Source organism: Octopus bimaculoides, chromosome 1 (assembly GCF_046866305.1).
Source record: "Octopus bimaculoides isolate indiv1 chromosome 1, ASM4686630v1, whole genome shotgun sequence".
Taxonomy (NCBI): Eukaryota; Metazoa; Mollusca; class Cephalopoda; order Octopoda; family Octopodidae; genus Octopus; species Octopus bimaculoides.
The window spans coordinates 196,286,641-196,301,195 of record NC_142928.1 but is presented as its reverse complement, the minus strand read 5'-3'; the positions used below and the strand labels follow the sequence as shown (position 1 = coordinate 196,301,195).

Below are 14,555 nucleotides of genomic sequence, written 5' to 3'. Positions count from 1 at the left end.
GGTCTTGGTCACCTGTCACTGCCTTCAAGAGGCCCAATGCTTGAATGGTGCCTTTTACGTGCCACCAGCATGGGTGCCAGTCAGACGGCACTGGCATCAGCCATGGCTTTGATTTCCCTCAGCTCAACAAGTCTTCACAAGCACAGCATAACACCCAACGATTGAAGGGTGCTTTTAACGGGCCCAGTTACGCAACACTGGCCACAACTACAATCTCACTCAGCTTGACATCACTGTCTACACACCTATAGAACATGTCAGAGACTATCCATTCTTTGACCAATCGGTTTTCTTGGTTCCAGGCCGACTCAATAATATACAAAGCACACTTTGATACTAAAAGATAAAAGAAATAAGGATGTTTCAATTCAAAATGTAATTAGCATCAATTAATTATGGACTTACATTTAGTGGTTTCTCAAAATTTCTCTGGAATATCTTGACTTTATCTTTTTCACGGCGTAGTTCAATCTCTAGGTCACTTTTTTGCAACTGCAATGTCTTCAGGTCACTTTCAAGACGTTCCTGAAAATATGAGCAGCATTATGAGTGAAAAACATAATGAAAGTTACATTATTTACATTTGACGGATATTTGTCCTCATCTTGTTTGTTGTTGACACAACGTTTCGGCTGATATACCCTCCAGCCTTCATCAGGTGTCTGGGGGAAATTTCGAACCTGGGTTCTCATTCCTAACGATGTTACTATTATTATATTATTATAGTTCTCTTAAATATAGAACTATAATAAAAGTTTCAAAATGAATGAAGAAGTGGATAAAGTTTAGTAGTGCCAGCCCCTGTCAAACCATCCAACTTCCATGTCAGCAAGGGAAATGGGAGGAGGAGGAGGAGGAAGAGAAGGATTAAAGTGTTGCCATGTCAACATCACTCGTCTGCCAAGACCATAATGTCTTCACTCTCTACCTTGTATTTGTTGTTATTTAAAATGGGGGTTGTTGTCATTGCAGCTCCTTCACCCATGTTCTTTCCCCCCCTTTCTTTCTTAATGGCTAACGACCCTTCTGTTACCAGCCCTTTCTAGTTTGGACTGGTGCAGTTTACTAAACCAGCTGTTCCAGTTAATGTGAAACATTGAGTATTCCATAGAATGTTGTCCTATTCTAGGTAACCCCGGCCATCCCCACATCCACCAGTTTATATTCAACTTCCCTGCATTCAGTTTTGATCGTCCGACACTTTCAAAACATCATCAATTTGCTTCCGTTGTTGTATTTACCTTGGCATGTTGTGCTGATAAAAGCTTCTCCTTTGTCTCTTCCTGTAAATTGTCTCTTTTATATTTGTTTTCTTGGAGAAGATTTTTCTGCTCAGCCAACACAGCTTTCATCTCTTCTTCCTGGCAGAAACAGAAATATATCAGAAACCATTTAATAATCATCATCATCGTCGTCATTGTCATCGTTTAACATCCACTTTTAATGCTGGCATGGGTTGGACGATTTGACTGGGGACTGGCAAGCTGGGAGGCTGCACCAGGCTCCAGTCTGATCTGGCAAGGTTTCAACAGCTGGATGCCCTTCCTAATGCCAACCACTCTGAGAGTGCAGTGAGTGCTTTTTACGTGCCACCGGTATGGGAGAGTAGAGGGAATAAATGAGAGAGTAGTTGCAGGAGAAGTTATCCAAATGGTGCTCTGTTGGTTATAATGAGAAGAGTTCCAGTTGATACAAACAGCCTGCTCATGAAATTAAACATGCAAGTGGCTGAGTACCCCACAGACACACATGTCCTTGACATGGTTTTTAGAAAGATTCAGCGTGACACAGAATATGAGGATGATGATGATGATCTTTAGGAAACAACTGACTTTCTGGGGACGTGGCGGTATAATAGAAAAAACAATAACAAAGTGAAACACAGGCCTCTAGCTGTCTCTCCTGGATCACAATATTCTCACAGTTTTCTTAACTGCTTTTGTTTGTTTAGTCAGAGCAAATTGCAACTAAACATTTACAGGGGGAGAGAGAAGGGGAAAGAGAGAGAGAGAGAGCGAGAGAGCGAGTGTGTGCATATATGCACAATATGAATATATGACACGCACACAGCCATGTGATTACGATGCCTGACAACAAGTTTGCTACAACTATAGCACAGCACACACAGCATATGTTCAATGCAGGCCATCTTATTGACTATCACACAGCACTGGTATCACCTCACACTACAGGTTCTCTGAGACTCACAAATACAACAAACAGTCATAAAACACTTCCTTTATAAGAGTTACATGAAAAACAATATCACAATTTACACCTGGTGGAATTACTGGGAATCACTATTTCAGGGGAGAGAATCACTTCTAAGTTCATATTTCTTATGTTGAGAAATCAATATGAAAGACTGGAAAGAGCATACATATATTTCCATATAATTCTTTAAGTCCCTGGTAGTTGTGGAGAGTACCATTTCGTCCTCTTTCTGAACTCTTCAGCATGATATAACTCGAGATTTTAAAATTAGTTAATCTAAATTCATTTAAAAGTTTAAAATGGTCTATTTCGGTCCCCCCCCCCCACTTCTAACAGTGGAGAAAAGAAGGAAAGAGAGATAGAAATAGAGGGAGAAAAGCATTAACAATAACTTCATTGTAGCATAAACATTACAACAACAAATTAGAAATAAGAAATTACCTTGTTTTGTAATTTTGAAATTTGTTTTTTAGCTGAAGATAAACAATCTTGAAGTTCCTAATTAAAGAGAAAATTAAAACAAAGATAATTATCATAATCATCATCAGTTTTAATTGTATGTTAATCTGAATTACTTTACAATACAGGAACTTGGGAGAGTAAGTCATCCTTTCCATCTGTAGATTGGATGGCATTTTGGGCAAGAGCTGGCAACCCCTTAGCCTCCTGTACCCGGGATCGAGGGAGGACATTGGATAACCAAGAAGGCAGAGGAGTCCTAGATCAAGGGCTTGAAGGTTATCATGGCCACGTGGAAGATGTGTGCCATCAGACAACTGTTGAGTGTCAACTAGGCAAATAAGGTGCAACTGGTGGGGGGCAACCCTATCATAGACCTTGCTCATTGTACTTTTGAACTTTAGTCGTTGGAGTAGAGGCAGTCTGGTGGGTGGGGGTGGGGGTGAACTACCTTACACACCATCCACAGGTGTTTTGACCAGAAAAAAGTCTGAACAGAATAATCAACATCTGCCGATGATAGCAACACATATTTCAGTATCAGCTCTCTCTCCCCTGGGGGTAGCATGTTTACAGAACCTCCCTCACTATTTCTGTCTCTGTTCAGCTATTGTATCGTGGCCACCTCTGTTTCTTTCACCTTCCCCATCCCCATACTGATATTTCCCACTAGTGTTCATCAATCACTACATTCACTTCTACCCTGCTCCCCCATCACTCCTTTCACACTCTTACCAACTCACCCACCATCCACCCCAACCTCCAGATCTCTTCTACTCACCTTCTTGACCCACAAGAATACACTCTGACACTTCTGCTACAACTATCTTTATCTTCTTTCCAACTATTCCCACCCACCCACCCTTATATAACGTTGGGTAGCTGTGTACCTCCTCTGTAGTTCGATACCTGTGCCAAGTCCGTCTACCATACTCTAACCTCTCAACACCTGCCATAAAGCCATCTTGCCCTCTACTACAACCTCCAATCAGTTGAGGGTTTTCCCCCCTTGTCTTGTGAATTACTTGGTAACCTCACCAATGCCAGTGCCTTGCAAAAAGGCACACAACATTTTCTCTAAAGAAACTGGTGATAGGAAGTCGCACCCAGCCACAGAAACCTAACCAAAATGGAAAATGATGTGGACCTTGAGCCGGTGCAGCTTCTGCCAAACCACCCAACTCATATCAGCGTGGAAGATGGACGCTAAATGAGATGATGATGATGATGATGATGATGGATTCGTGCATGGGTCAGATGGAGTTTATTGAGGCATCCCTTCCTGCTGCCAACTCTCACCTCTTTCAAAGCAAGGGTAATATTTTCGCAGACCTGGACAGACATTTTTTTACAGAAGATTGGAAAGAAAGGGACACTGCTTGTATGATAGTGACACTCCTTTGCAACTGTTATACGATGTCAAAACAAGGAAATAGAAACACACACACACACACCAGAAAACGTAGTCTTTTCACTAATCTGCCAGCAAACTTCTCTTAAAAATTAAGGACTCAGAGGCTAATAACACACTTTGAAGTATAGGGTGAGTGTGTGTGTGTGTGTGTTCTTTATATGATGACAGGGACACAGCTAATGAATATTCGTTTTGTGGAGCCAGAGTCACAACTAATGAATATTCATGGTGAAACAAAAGAAACTTATTTCTTACTCTGTTTGTTGATTGTTCTTTCTCCAATTCCATTCTTAACTGGCTTATTAGTCTATCTTGGTCATTGTTTTTAAGTTGATGTAACCTGCAGACAAGGAAAAAATATATAGAGTTATGTAACCTACAGTATATTGTCAAGTTGGCACAGACACACACACACACACATATATATAATCTATACAAAGAATAAACTCCATAAAGGAACACATTGTGACGACCAGTGTTAGATGAGATCATTTGATAGTCTGGGCCATAAACACCCCCACACCCACATATTGGTCTCAGATTTTGGCAGAAGGGGGTAGCAGGGTCAGGGAAGGAGAGTAAGTTAGTTGACCCCATTGACCCCAGTACACAACTGGTACTTAGTTTATTGACCTTGAATGGATGAAAGGCAAAGTCAGCTTCAGCAAAACTTGAACTCAGAACGTAAAACAGACGAAATGCTGCTAAGCATTTTGCCCAGTGTGCTAACGATTCTGCCAGCTTGTTAACTTAGATACACACACTTAATGAATGATGATTGCAGAACTTTTAATGAAGCTCAAAGCAAGAAAAGGCAAAGTGGTTCCCTGTTGGATTTGAACTCAGAACCCAACGGTACATAAGTAAATAGTGCAAGATATTGAGACCAGTCTTGTGATTCCAACACTCCCCAAAATCCTTGCAGCTGAGAAAAGAAACATTAGGCACAGGAATGGCTGTGTGGTAAGTAACTTGCTTACCAACCACATGGTTCCGGGTTCAGTCCCACTGCATAGCACCTTGGGCAGGTGTTTTCTTCTATAGCCTTGGGCTGATCAAAGCCTTATGAGTGGAATTGGTAGAGAGAAACTGAAAGAAGCCCATCGTGTGTATATATATATATATATGTATGTATGTATGTATGTGTGTCTGTGTTTGTCCCTCCACCATTGCTTGCCAACCGATGCTGGTGTGTTTACATCCCCGTAACTTAGCAGTTCAGCAAAAGAAACTGATGGAATAAGTACTAGGTTTACAAAGAATAAGTCCCGGGGTCGATTTGTTCAACTAAAGGCGGTGCTCCAGCATGGCCGCAGTCAAATGACTGAAACAAGTGAAAGAATGAAAGAATAAAAGAACCTGTCCATATTCTTCAACCTCTCCTGGTAAGTGGCCAAATCCTGTTTCATGCTGTCCCGTTCCCCTTGCACTTGTACCAAGTCCTGCTGATATTTATCTCGTTCTTCTTGCAGTCTTTTCAGATTATCATTCATCTGCCGTTTTTCTAAGCTTGAAGTATTGTCTTTCAACTCCATCTGATGCTGGATGTCTTTGGTCAATATCTCTGCACTTTTCTACAATGACAGGAAAATAAACTCGTGAAACTGAAAACCATCAAATATTTTCTTGATATTATCAAAAACGAAGGTAGAGGAAGCAAGATTTTTAATGCTGCAACATCTATAATATATAATAGTCCAACCCATGCTAGCATGGGAAGCAGACATTAAACGATGATGATGATGATGAATATATAGTGAAATAATATCAGAAAAATTTTTTTAGAAAGATATATACATCATCGTCGTTTAACATCCGTTTTCCATGCTAGCATGGGTTGGACGATTTGACTGAGGACTGGCAAGCCAGGAGGCTGCACCAGGTTCCAATCTGATTTGGCAGAGTTTCTACAGCTGGATGCCCTTCCTAACGCCAACCACTCAGAGTGTAGTGGGTGCTTTTACGTGCCACCTGCACGAAGGCCAGTCAGGCGGTACTGGTAACAGCCACACTCAAAATGGTGTATTTTACGTGCCACCTACACAGGAGCCAGTTCGGCGGCAGTGGCAACAATCTCGCTTGAATGTCTTCTCATGTGCCAGGAAGGCGACGTTGGTAATGATCAACGGCCATGCTCGAAATGGTGTATTTTACGTGTCACCTGCACAGGAACCAAAAAATATATGTAAATATGTATAAGTATAAATATTTAATAATAATAATAATAATAATATGACAGTTCAAACATTTATAGACAATACTTCTGCTCCTCAGAGATATAAAATGAAGTTTGTATAATTTATTGAATTTTTTGAAAATATTAAGTAATATGGGAAAATGGTGTCTGTTTGAAATATAAAAAAGTTAATGTTTTTGATTTTGGTAAATACACTTTAGTATGAGAATCTTGAAATTTGTATATACCTCCTTGGTAAGTCTTCTGCAGTAATCAATAATAATTTTGTATAATATATGGTATATTGTCAGGAAATTGTTGATATTCCAGTCTTTGAGAGTTATTTTTCAGTTGTCCTGCTGGGTTGTATTGGTGTGTTTCTGTGTCTTCAGCTGGTGACTGGTCAGAGAAGCAAAGAACATGTCCAGCCTCTGTCAAGTCAACAACATTCACAATGTAACGAACACAGATGTAATACATTAGACATCAACACAACTGGCAACTGCATCGGTCACGAGGAGGATTCCAGTTGATTTGATTAATGAAACAGTTTGCTCCTTAAATTAACAAGTGGCTGAGTACTCCATCATTCTCTGGGAGATTCAGCATGACATGGAAATGTGACGAGGCTGGCCCCTTTTGAATTACAAGTACAACTCATTTTTGCCAGCTGAGTGGACTGGAGCAATGTGAAATAAAGTGTCTTGCTTAAGGACACAACTGGCAGCCATGTACCAGCCTCACAATCTTACAATTGTGGAGATGACTACCCTAACCCTAACCCTAACCCTAACCCTAACCACTAAGCCATGTGCCTTCCTCCGACAGGTATTACTGCTGTGGGAAGAGTGGTCGACAGACCAACAATAGTTAACTCTTTGGCAATGAGGTGGAAGTGGTAGTGGTGTGGGTGACATGGGGTGGACTTAAATGGTGGTGGTGGTGGTGGTGGGACATTGACAAAGGAAGAAGTGATGGCTGTTCAGTGACCAAAACAAATGATTGTGTAATTATTCACCTTCCCTTCCTGCAATTCTTCAATGACTCGATGCAATTCCACAGTCTCAGACAATTGCCTCTGGCTTCTCGACATTTCTTCCTGAAAACAATAAAACACACACAACAACTCAAACAATGGAAGCGATACATTATACAGGGGGGAGGGGTGGCATGTGCATATGAACGTGTGTGTGTATGCCTGTGTAAGTGAGTGTATGTGTGCACATGTATGTACGAGTGTGTATATGTATAGGCATGTACAGTTGTGTGTGTGTGTGTGTGTATATATTATTTTCTCTCCCTGTTTATTTCTGTGTTCCTTTCCGAACGAAGAGCATAGGCGCAAAACGTAAACGACTTTCTCACTTCCCGAGTGTTAAACAAATATACCTGTTTGTTGTTTACACACCCGTCTTCGTCTTTTGTTTATTTGTAAATTCTCACTACTAATATAAATATAGTTTATGATTATGATGGTGAAATAGTTGTGTGTGTACACGTATCAAATACTGCAACATAACTGACAAGCTGAACCACTTACAGCTTATATATCATCATCATCATCACTACCACCACCATCATCATCATCATCATCACCATCGTCATTATCATCATGATTTTCATGTCTGCTTTTCTATGCTGGCATCGGTTGGGCTATCTGACTGAATCCAATCAGTCAGAGGAGGACCAGTGTCTCAGTTCCAGCCTGGTTTCTTTGGCTGGATGTCCTTCCTAACACCAGCTGCTGGACAAACTACCCTGGCTGCTTGTTTATGATATCATTTACATACATGATATATATATATATATATATATATATATATATATATATATATATATATATATATATATATATATAATATATATATAATCTAGTTAATATTGTTTGAGTTTTTTTTTTTAATTACTTTTATTTTTGGATGGGATATTGTGTTTCCTTTTCTTTCTGTGCAAACTGTCAAATTTAGCCCAGACACACTGGACGCTCATGTACACACCACAGACATACACATCTAAGTACATACTCGAAGTTTCTGATTTTCTTCCTTCAGCTGAACCATTTCCGCAGAGAAATTCTGATCAGGTAAACTTTCTGACTAAAAAAGAAGAAAAACTTTGAGAGATAAAGATTTCATTGAAAATGCAAATTTCTTGTTAAATCCTTATTCACAATATCAATGAGAGGGAGCATAGGGATGGCTGCCACATTAACAAGTTTGCTATCCATCTATAATAGGTGTGTGTGTGTGTGTGTGTGTGTGTGAAGGTGCTCATATTTGTTCACGTAAAAAGCACCATCCAAACATGGTCGATGTCAGATCCACCTGACTGGCTCCCATACCGGTGGCACATAAAAAGCACCAACCAAATGTGTCCAATGCCAGTACCCCTAGACTGGCTCCTGTGCTGGTGGCATGTAAAAAGCACCTATTACACCCTCGGAGTGGTTGGCATTAGGAAGGGCATCCAGCTGTAGAAACTCTGCCAGATGAGATTGGAGTCTGGTGCAGCCATCTGGCTCACTAGTCCCCAGTCAAACCATCCAACCCATGCCAGCATTGAAAACAGACATTAAACGCTGATGACGATGATGATGTTGATTCAATTTTTGGACATGGTAGTGCATTGTATTCTTCATTTCCCACTGCACCAGTCCACTCAACTGTAAATGGGTAACTCTGCAATGGAACCCCCCCCCCCCAATCAGGGGGAAATGTTGACCAGCTTCGTCTAGCCAACAGAGTGGCATCATTCATAAAGCTAAAACAATGTTAAACACACTGTGACCAGTGATGTGTAATAACATTCAATAGTCAGGTCAATACTGTGATACTATGAGATATATATATATACATACATACACATATATATATATATATAAACAAAGTTTAGGTAAGTTAAAATATGTTTGTGCCATATTTCAACTGTTAAAAGGCAAATTCACTAGAGGTCCTGCAGCTAAACTTTTTCTCTTATGGTAAGAAGGAGTGAAAACATCCTATCTTTTCAGTGTTGCCATCTATCAGGATTCCCAGACATTGATGTTTCTTGCTCATTGGCTTTTATCAATGGGAAGTACCTAAGAGAGGCTACTCAGAGCAAATCTTATAAAGTAAAAGCTTCATGTAAAATGCAGTCAACAATGTTGAGTGATTTGCACTGGAAGATCGCCAGATTGTGGAAATGTAACAAAGTATTAGCGCCAAGAGTGCTTAGGCATCAGCAAAGTTTAGGTTGGGTAAAATATGCTTCTGCCATGTTTCAACTTCCAAAAGGGAATCCTGACACAGAAAGGATATGCTGTTTTCACACCTTTTTACTATAAGAGAAATATTTTCTCTGCAGTAAATTTGCCTTTTAGCTTCTGAAATGTGTCAAAAACATATTTTAACTAACCTACACTTTGCTTATGCCTAAACGCTGCTTGGCACTAATATTTCAGTTTTATATATATATATATATATATATATATATATATATATATATATACTGTAATACCATGAGATATATACCATCATCATTATTTAACGTTTGTTGTCCATGCTGGCATAGGTTGGACAGTTTGATTGGGGCTGGCATGCTGGAAGGCTGCACCAGACTCCAGTCTGATTTGGCATGCTTTTTATGGCTGGATGCCTTTCCTAATGCCAACCACTCCACAGAGTGTAATGGGTGCTTTTAAGTTCCACTGGCATGGGTGCATCTTGAGAGAAAAGTTGGGAATAAGAAGCACCAGGTGTGATGTGCAAGAGACACAACTGCACTGGTATGGTCATGTGATGTGTATGGATGAGGACAGCTGTGTAAAGAAGCGCTGATCCCTAACTGTGGAGGGAACTTGTAGAGGTAGACCCAAGAAGACATGGGACGAGGCGGTGAAGCAGGGTCTTCGAACTTTGGGCCTCACAGAGGCAATGACTAGTGACTGAGATTTTTGGCAATATTCTGTGCTTGAGAAGACACATCAAGGTAGGGGAGGGAGGCTAAACACACACATATATATATATATATATATATATATATATATGTGTGTGTGTATATATATATATATATATATATATATATATATATATGATGGGTTTCTTTCAGTTTCCATCTACGACATCTAGTCACAAGGCTCTCATTGACTTGAAGCTATAGCAGAAGACACTTGCCCAAGGTGCCACACAGTGGGACTGAACCCAGAACCATGTGGTTGGGAAGCAAAGTTCTTACCCCCACAGCCCTGCCTGTGCCTCTATGTATGTGTAGGGAAGATGGTAAATTGAACCAAAGGGATTTCCTTACTGTTTGGGTCAGTTGAGATATGTAAAGCTGAGATGTCTGACTCTGTTTTCCTCCTCCTCCTCCTCCTTGAATCAGCCGGTCCCGCTGTGAATGTAATTCCTCGTTTTCACTCTCAAGCTGCAATTAGACATTAAAAAAAAAACCGATACAGTAACACAAAAATAAACCAAAACAGATCCTTCTCCCTTACACCATTTTATTTTTTGTTACAATGGAGAATATAAGTTGACAACAAGGGTCAGACTCCAACGCAGACAGACGCTCGCAGCTCCTCTAAGCAACAGTAAATATGGAGCAGAGAGATACAATGCCCCACAAGACACAGTAACCTTGTTGGTGGTGGGGTCACCGTAGATGAAGAAACAGGACCCCACAGTCTGACAATAATTTCACTTTGTAACAGATCAGATATAAAGGTTGTGACATCAGATTGGTCAATTACTAGCCACATGGTGTTCATAGTGTCACATGGTGGTCACGCTGTATAACTAAACATGTGGTGGTCATTTCTAGAACCAAAGTGGTACCTGATAATCACTGTTGGTGTGTTTATGTCCCCATAGCTAATGTTCCTGGGAGGGACATTAAGTCAAAAAAAAAAAAAAAAGAGAGAGAAATGAACAATTCCCTGGCCCCAATTTTTAGTTGAGGAGGAGGAAGAGGTGACCCTTCCCCCCATGCCCATAATTCACACTTGTCAGGATAAGCTTGTACACAAGTAACCCCCAGAAACTGTGGTCAGCTTCATCTTGCCACTGTATAAACCAAGAAATGTGACATGTTAAACTATAAACAACATCAAGTACAGCTCTTTACCATCTCTGCCAATTGTCTTTTTTTTATTATTATCATTATTATTATTATTATTTTTATTATTATTATTATTAAGGTGGCAAGCAGGCAGAAATCGTTAGCAAGCTGGATGAAATGCTTAGATCCATTTTGTTTGTCGCTACGTTCTGAGTTCAAATTCCACCGAGGTCAACTTTGCCTTTCATCTTTACAAGGTCAATAAAATCAAGTACCAGTTGCGTACTGGGGTTGATCTAATCGACTGGCCTCCTCCCCAAAATTTTAGGCCTTGTACCTATAGTAGAAAAGATTATTATTATTAAGGCGGTGAGCTGGCAAAATACTTAGCAGCAATTTATCTGTCTTTGTGTTCTGAGTTCAAATCCCACTGAAGACAACTTCACTTTTCATCTTTTCGGGGTCAATAAAATAAGTACCAGTTGATCACTGGGGGAGGGGGTGTCAATGTAATCAACTTAGCTCCTCACCCGAAATTGTTGGCCTTGTGCCAAAATTTGAAACCATTATTATTATTATTATAATTATTTATTATTATTATTATTATTATTATTCTGAGGTCGACTTTGCCTTTCATCCTTTCGGGATCGATTAAATAAGTACCAGTTGCACACTGGGGATTAATGTAATCGACTTAATCCCTTTGTCCTTGTTTGTCCCCTCTATATTTAGCCCTCTGTGGGCAATAAATAAATAATTAGGGTTAGAGTTTTGAGTACTGGGGGGAGGGGAGGTCGATGCCATCAACTTACCCCCCTCCCATGAAATTGCTGGCCTTGTGCCAAAATTCGAAATCATCATTACTGCCACCGCCATCACCAAGCTTGTCTTTCAATATTTCGGTCTTCCTTAAGAGTTTCAGGTATTTCTTAAACCATTCCAAGAAGGTGTCTCAGTAGACAATTATTTAATGCCAAACTTACACGTTGCAATGAATTTTTCGTCCATTTTAGTTCCAGTTGAGTTTGATACAAGCAATGGTCAACCTCCTGTTTATCTTCACACTCTCTGAAATTAAAATTGTTAAAAACTTATTAAAAAAAAAAAAATAAACAGGAGTGGATGTGTGGTAAGAAGCTTGCTTCCCAACCACATGGTTCTGGGTTCAGTCCCACTGCATTGCACCTTGGGCAAGTGTCTTCTACTATAGCCTCAGGCCAACCAAAGCCTTGTGAGTGAATTTGGTAAACAGAAACTGAAAGAAGCCTGTCGTATATATATATATATATATATATATATATATATATATATATATATATATATATATACAGTAATCCCTTGCTATATCACGGTTCACCTATCGCAGTTTATTATTTAAGTCAATTCCTCCGTGGTGTTGTTTTGCATTTAGAATAAAATATATATATACAAATTATAAAAAGAATTTTAAAAATATACAATACAGTACTCTTTCTACTTCACAGATTTTCACCTATTGCAGGTGGTGGTGGTGGGGAGGACGTAATACTCACAATAGTTGAGGGATTACTGCAGCAGTTGGCGTTAGGAAGGGCATCTTGCTGCAGAAACCTTGCTGAATCAGATTGGAATCTGGAGCAGCCTTCCAGCTTTCAAGTTCTCAGTGAAACCGTCCAACCCATGCCAGCATGGAAAGCAGACGTTAAATGATGATGATGATGATGATAGATGTGTATATTTGTGTGTCTGTATTTATCCCCCCACCCACATCGCTTGACAACCGATGTTGGTGTGTTTACATCCCGGTAACTTAGCAGTTCGGCAAAAGAGGCCGATAGAGTAAGTACAAGGCTTACAAAGAATAAGTCCTGGGATCAATTTGTTTGACTGAAGGCAGTGCTGCAGCATGGCCGCAGTCCAATGACTGAAACAAGTAAAAGAATAAAAGAATAAACCAAAGTACAGGCATGGCTGGGTGGTTCAGAAGTTTGCTTTCCAATCACCAGCTTTCAGGTTCAGTCCCACAGCACAACACTGTGGTATAAGCATCTTCTATAAAAGCCCCAAGTCGACCCAAGGCCTTATGAGTGAATTTGGTAGATGGAAACTGTGTGGAAGCCTGTTGTGTATAATATGTATAATGGACCTTGAATGTAGAGGACTTGAGAAGACTGGAAAGAAATGAAGGGGCCATGCTCTGTTGGATGTGCAACGTGAGTGTACATGAACGGCATAAACGTGCTGAGAGAAAGACTGGACAGAAGGGGAATGTAGTGAGCAAGAAAGACTGGTATGGACAGGTGATGCAAATGGATGAGGACAGGTGATGCAAATGGATGAGGACAGCTGAATACATTGATGCCAGTCACTAAACCCTTTTGTTACCAAACTGGCTGAAATTGCTTCTGGTTCTGAGTACAAATGTCTTGTTTTCGTAAGTTTTGAATTAAAATCTTCCACCAAACCTTAGTCACAATTTATGTTCCTAACACTAGCTTAATGATAACTAAGTTATTTTACTAAATTCTTTGTTATATTAAAGTAATTGAAAGAAACACAGAGCATATCTACAGAAATATGGTAATAGAAGGGTTAAAATATATAATAGAGAAACAATTCTTAACCCTTTTGATGCCAACCCGGTTGAAACCAGCTCTGGCTCTGTAGTACAAATGTCTTGTTTTCATAAGTTTTGAATTAAACTCTTCCACCAAACTTTAGTCACAATTTATGTTCCTAACACTAGCTTAATGATAACAAAGTTATTTTACTAAGTTCTTTGTTATATTTAAAACTAGCAGAGGCACCTGGCGTTGCCAGGGAATGAAATTGTTGCTTATATACTGGAAGGAAAAAAGCAAAATATGCTGTATAGAAATCTGAGGACATTCTGTAGATGGACTCTCAGATGAATGATGACTGGGCACCTCTCATGAATTGGAAAATTGAAGATGCGCCAAAAAGCCTCATTGGGATTTGGAAACTTTTACGAAAATTAAAATGTGGATTAAATGAAAAAAATGATTTACGTGAATATCCTCACAAGAGTAATTGAAATAAATTGCGATTGTGGAACCCCTCACACACGCACGAAAGCACACACGCACACGCACGCACGCACACACACAGAGTATCACACAGATGAAATGGAAGTGTGTGTGTGTGTGTGACAGAGAGAGAGAGAGAGAGAGAGTGAGAGAGTGAGAGAGAGAGTGAGAGAGTGAGAGAGAGAGGTTTGTTGTCATGTATACGTACATGCATAAATATGCATACATC

General features: G+C 39.9%; 1 protein-coding gene across 9 annotated transcripts in view; it reads right to left on the bottom strand.

Moving 5' to 3' along the window:
* LOC106881715 (uncharacterized) overlaps positions 1-14,555 on the bottom strand; it is a 75,011-nt gene that overhangs the window by 21,176 nt on the left and 39,280 nt on the right. For 8 of the 9 annotated variants that reach the window (XM_089365263.1, XM_089365274.1, XM_089365292.1 and 5 more), the window contains 9 exons: positions 12,284-12,368; positions 10,551-10,667; positions 8,288-8,359; positions 7,282-7,362; positions 5,447-5,661; positions 4,343-4,427; positions 2,656-2,712; positions 1,242-1,361; positions 406-525 (listed from right to left, as the gene is read on the bottom strand). In XM_089365263.1, coding sequence (XP_089221389.1) covers positions 406-525; positions 1,242-1,361; positions 2,656-2,712; positions 4,343-4,427; positions 5,447-5,661; positions 7,282-7,362; positions 8,288-8,359; positions 10,551-10,667; positions 12,284-12,368 — 952 coding nt within the window. The remainder of the gene's footprint in view (positions 1-405; positions 526-1,241; positions 1,362-2,655; positions 2,713-4,342; positions 4,428-5,446; positions 5,662-7,281; positions 7,363-8,287; positions 8,360-10,550; positions 10,668-12,283; positions 12,369-14,555) is intronic. The other variant, XM_089365277.1, reaches the window with a different exon arrangement.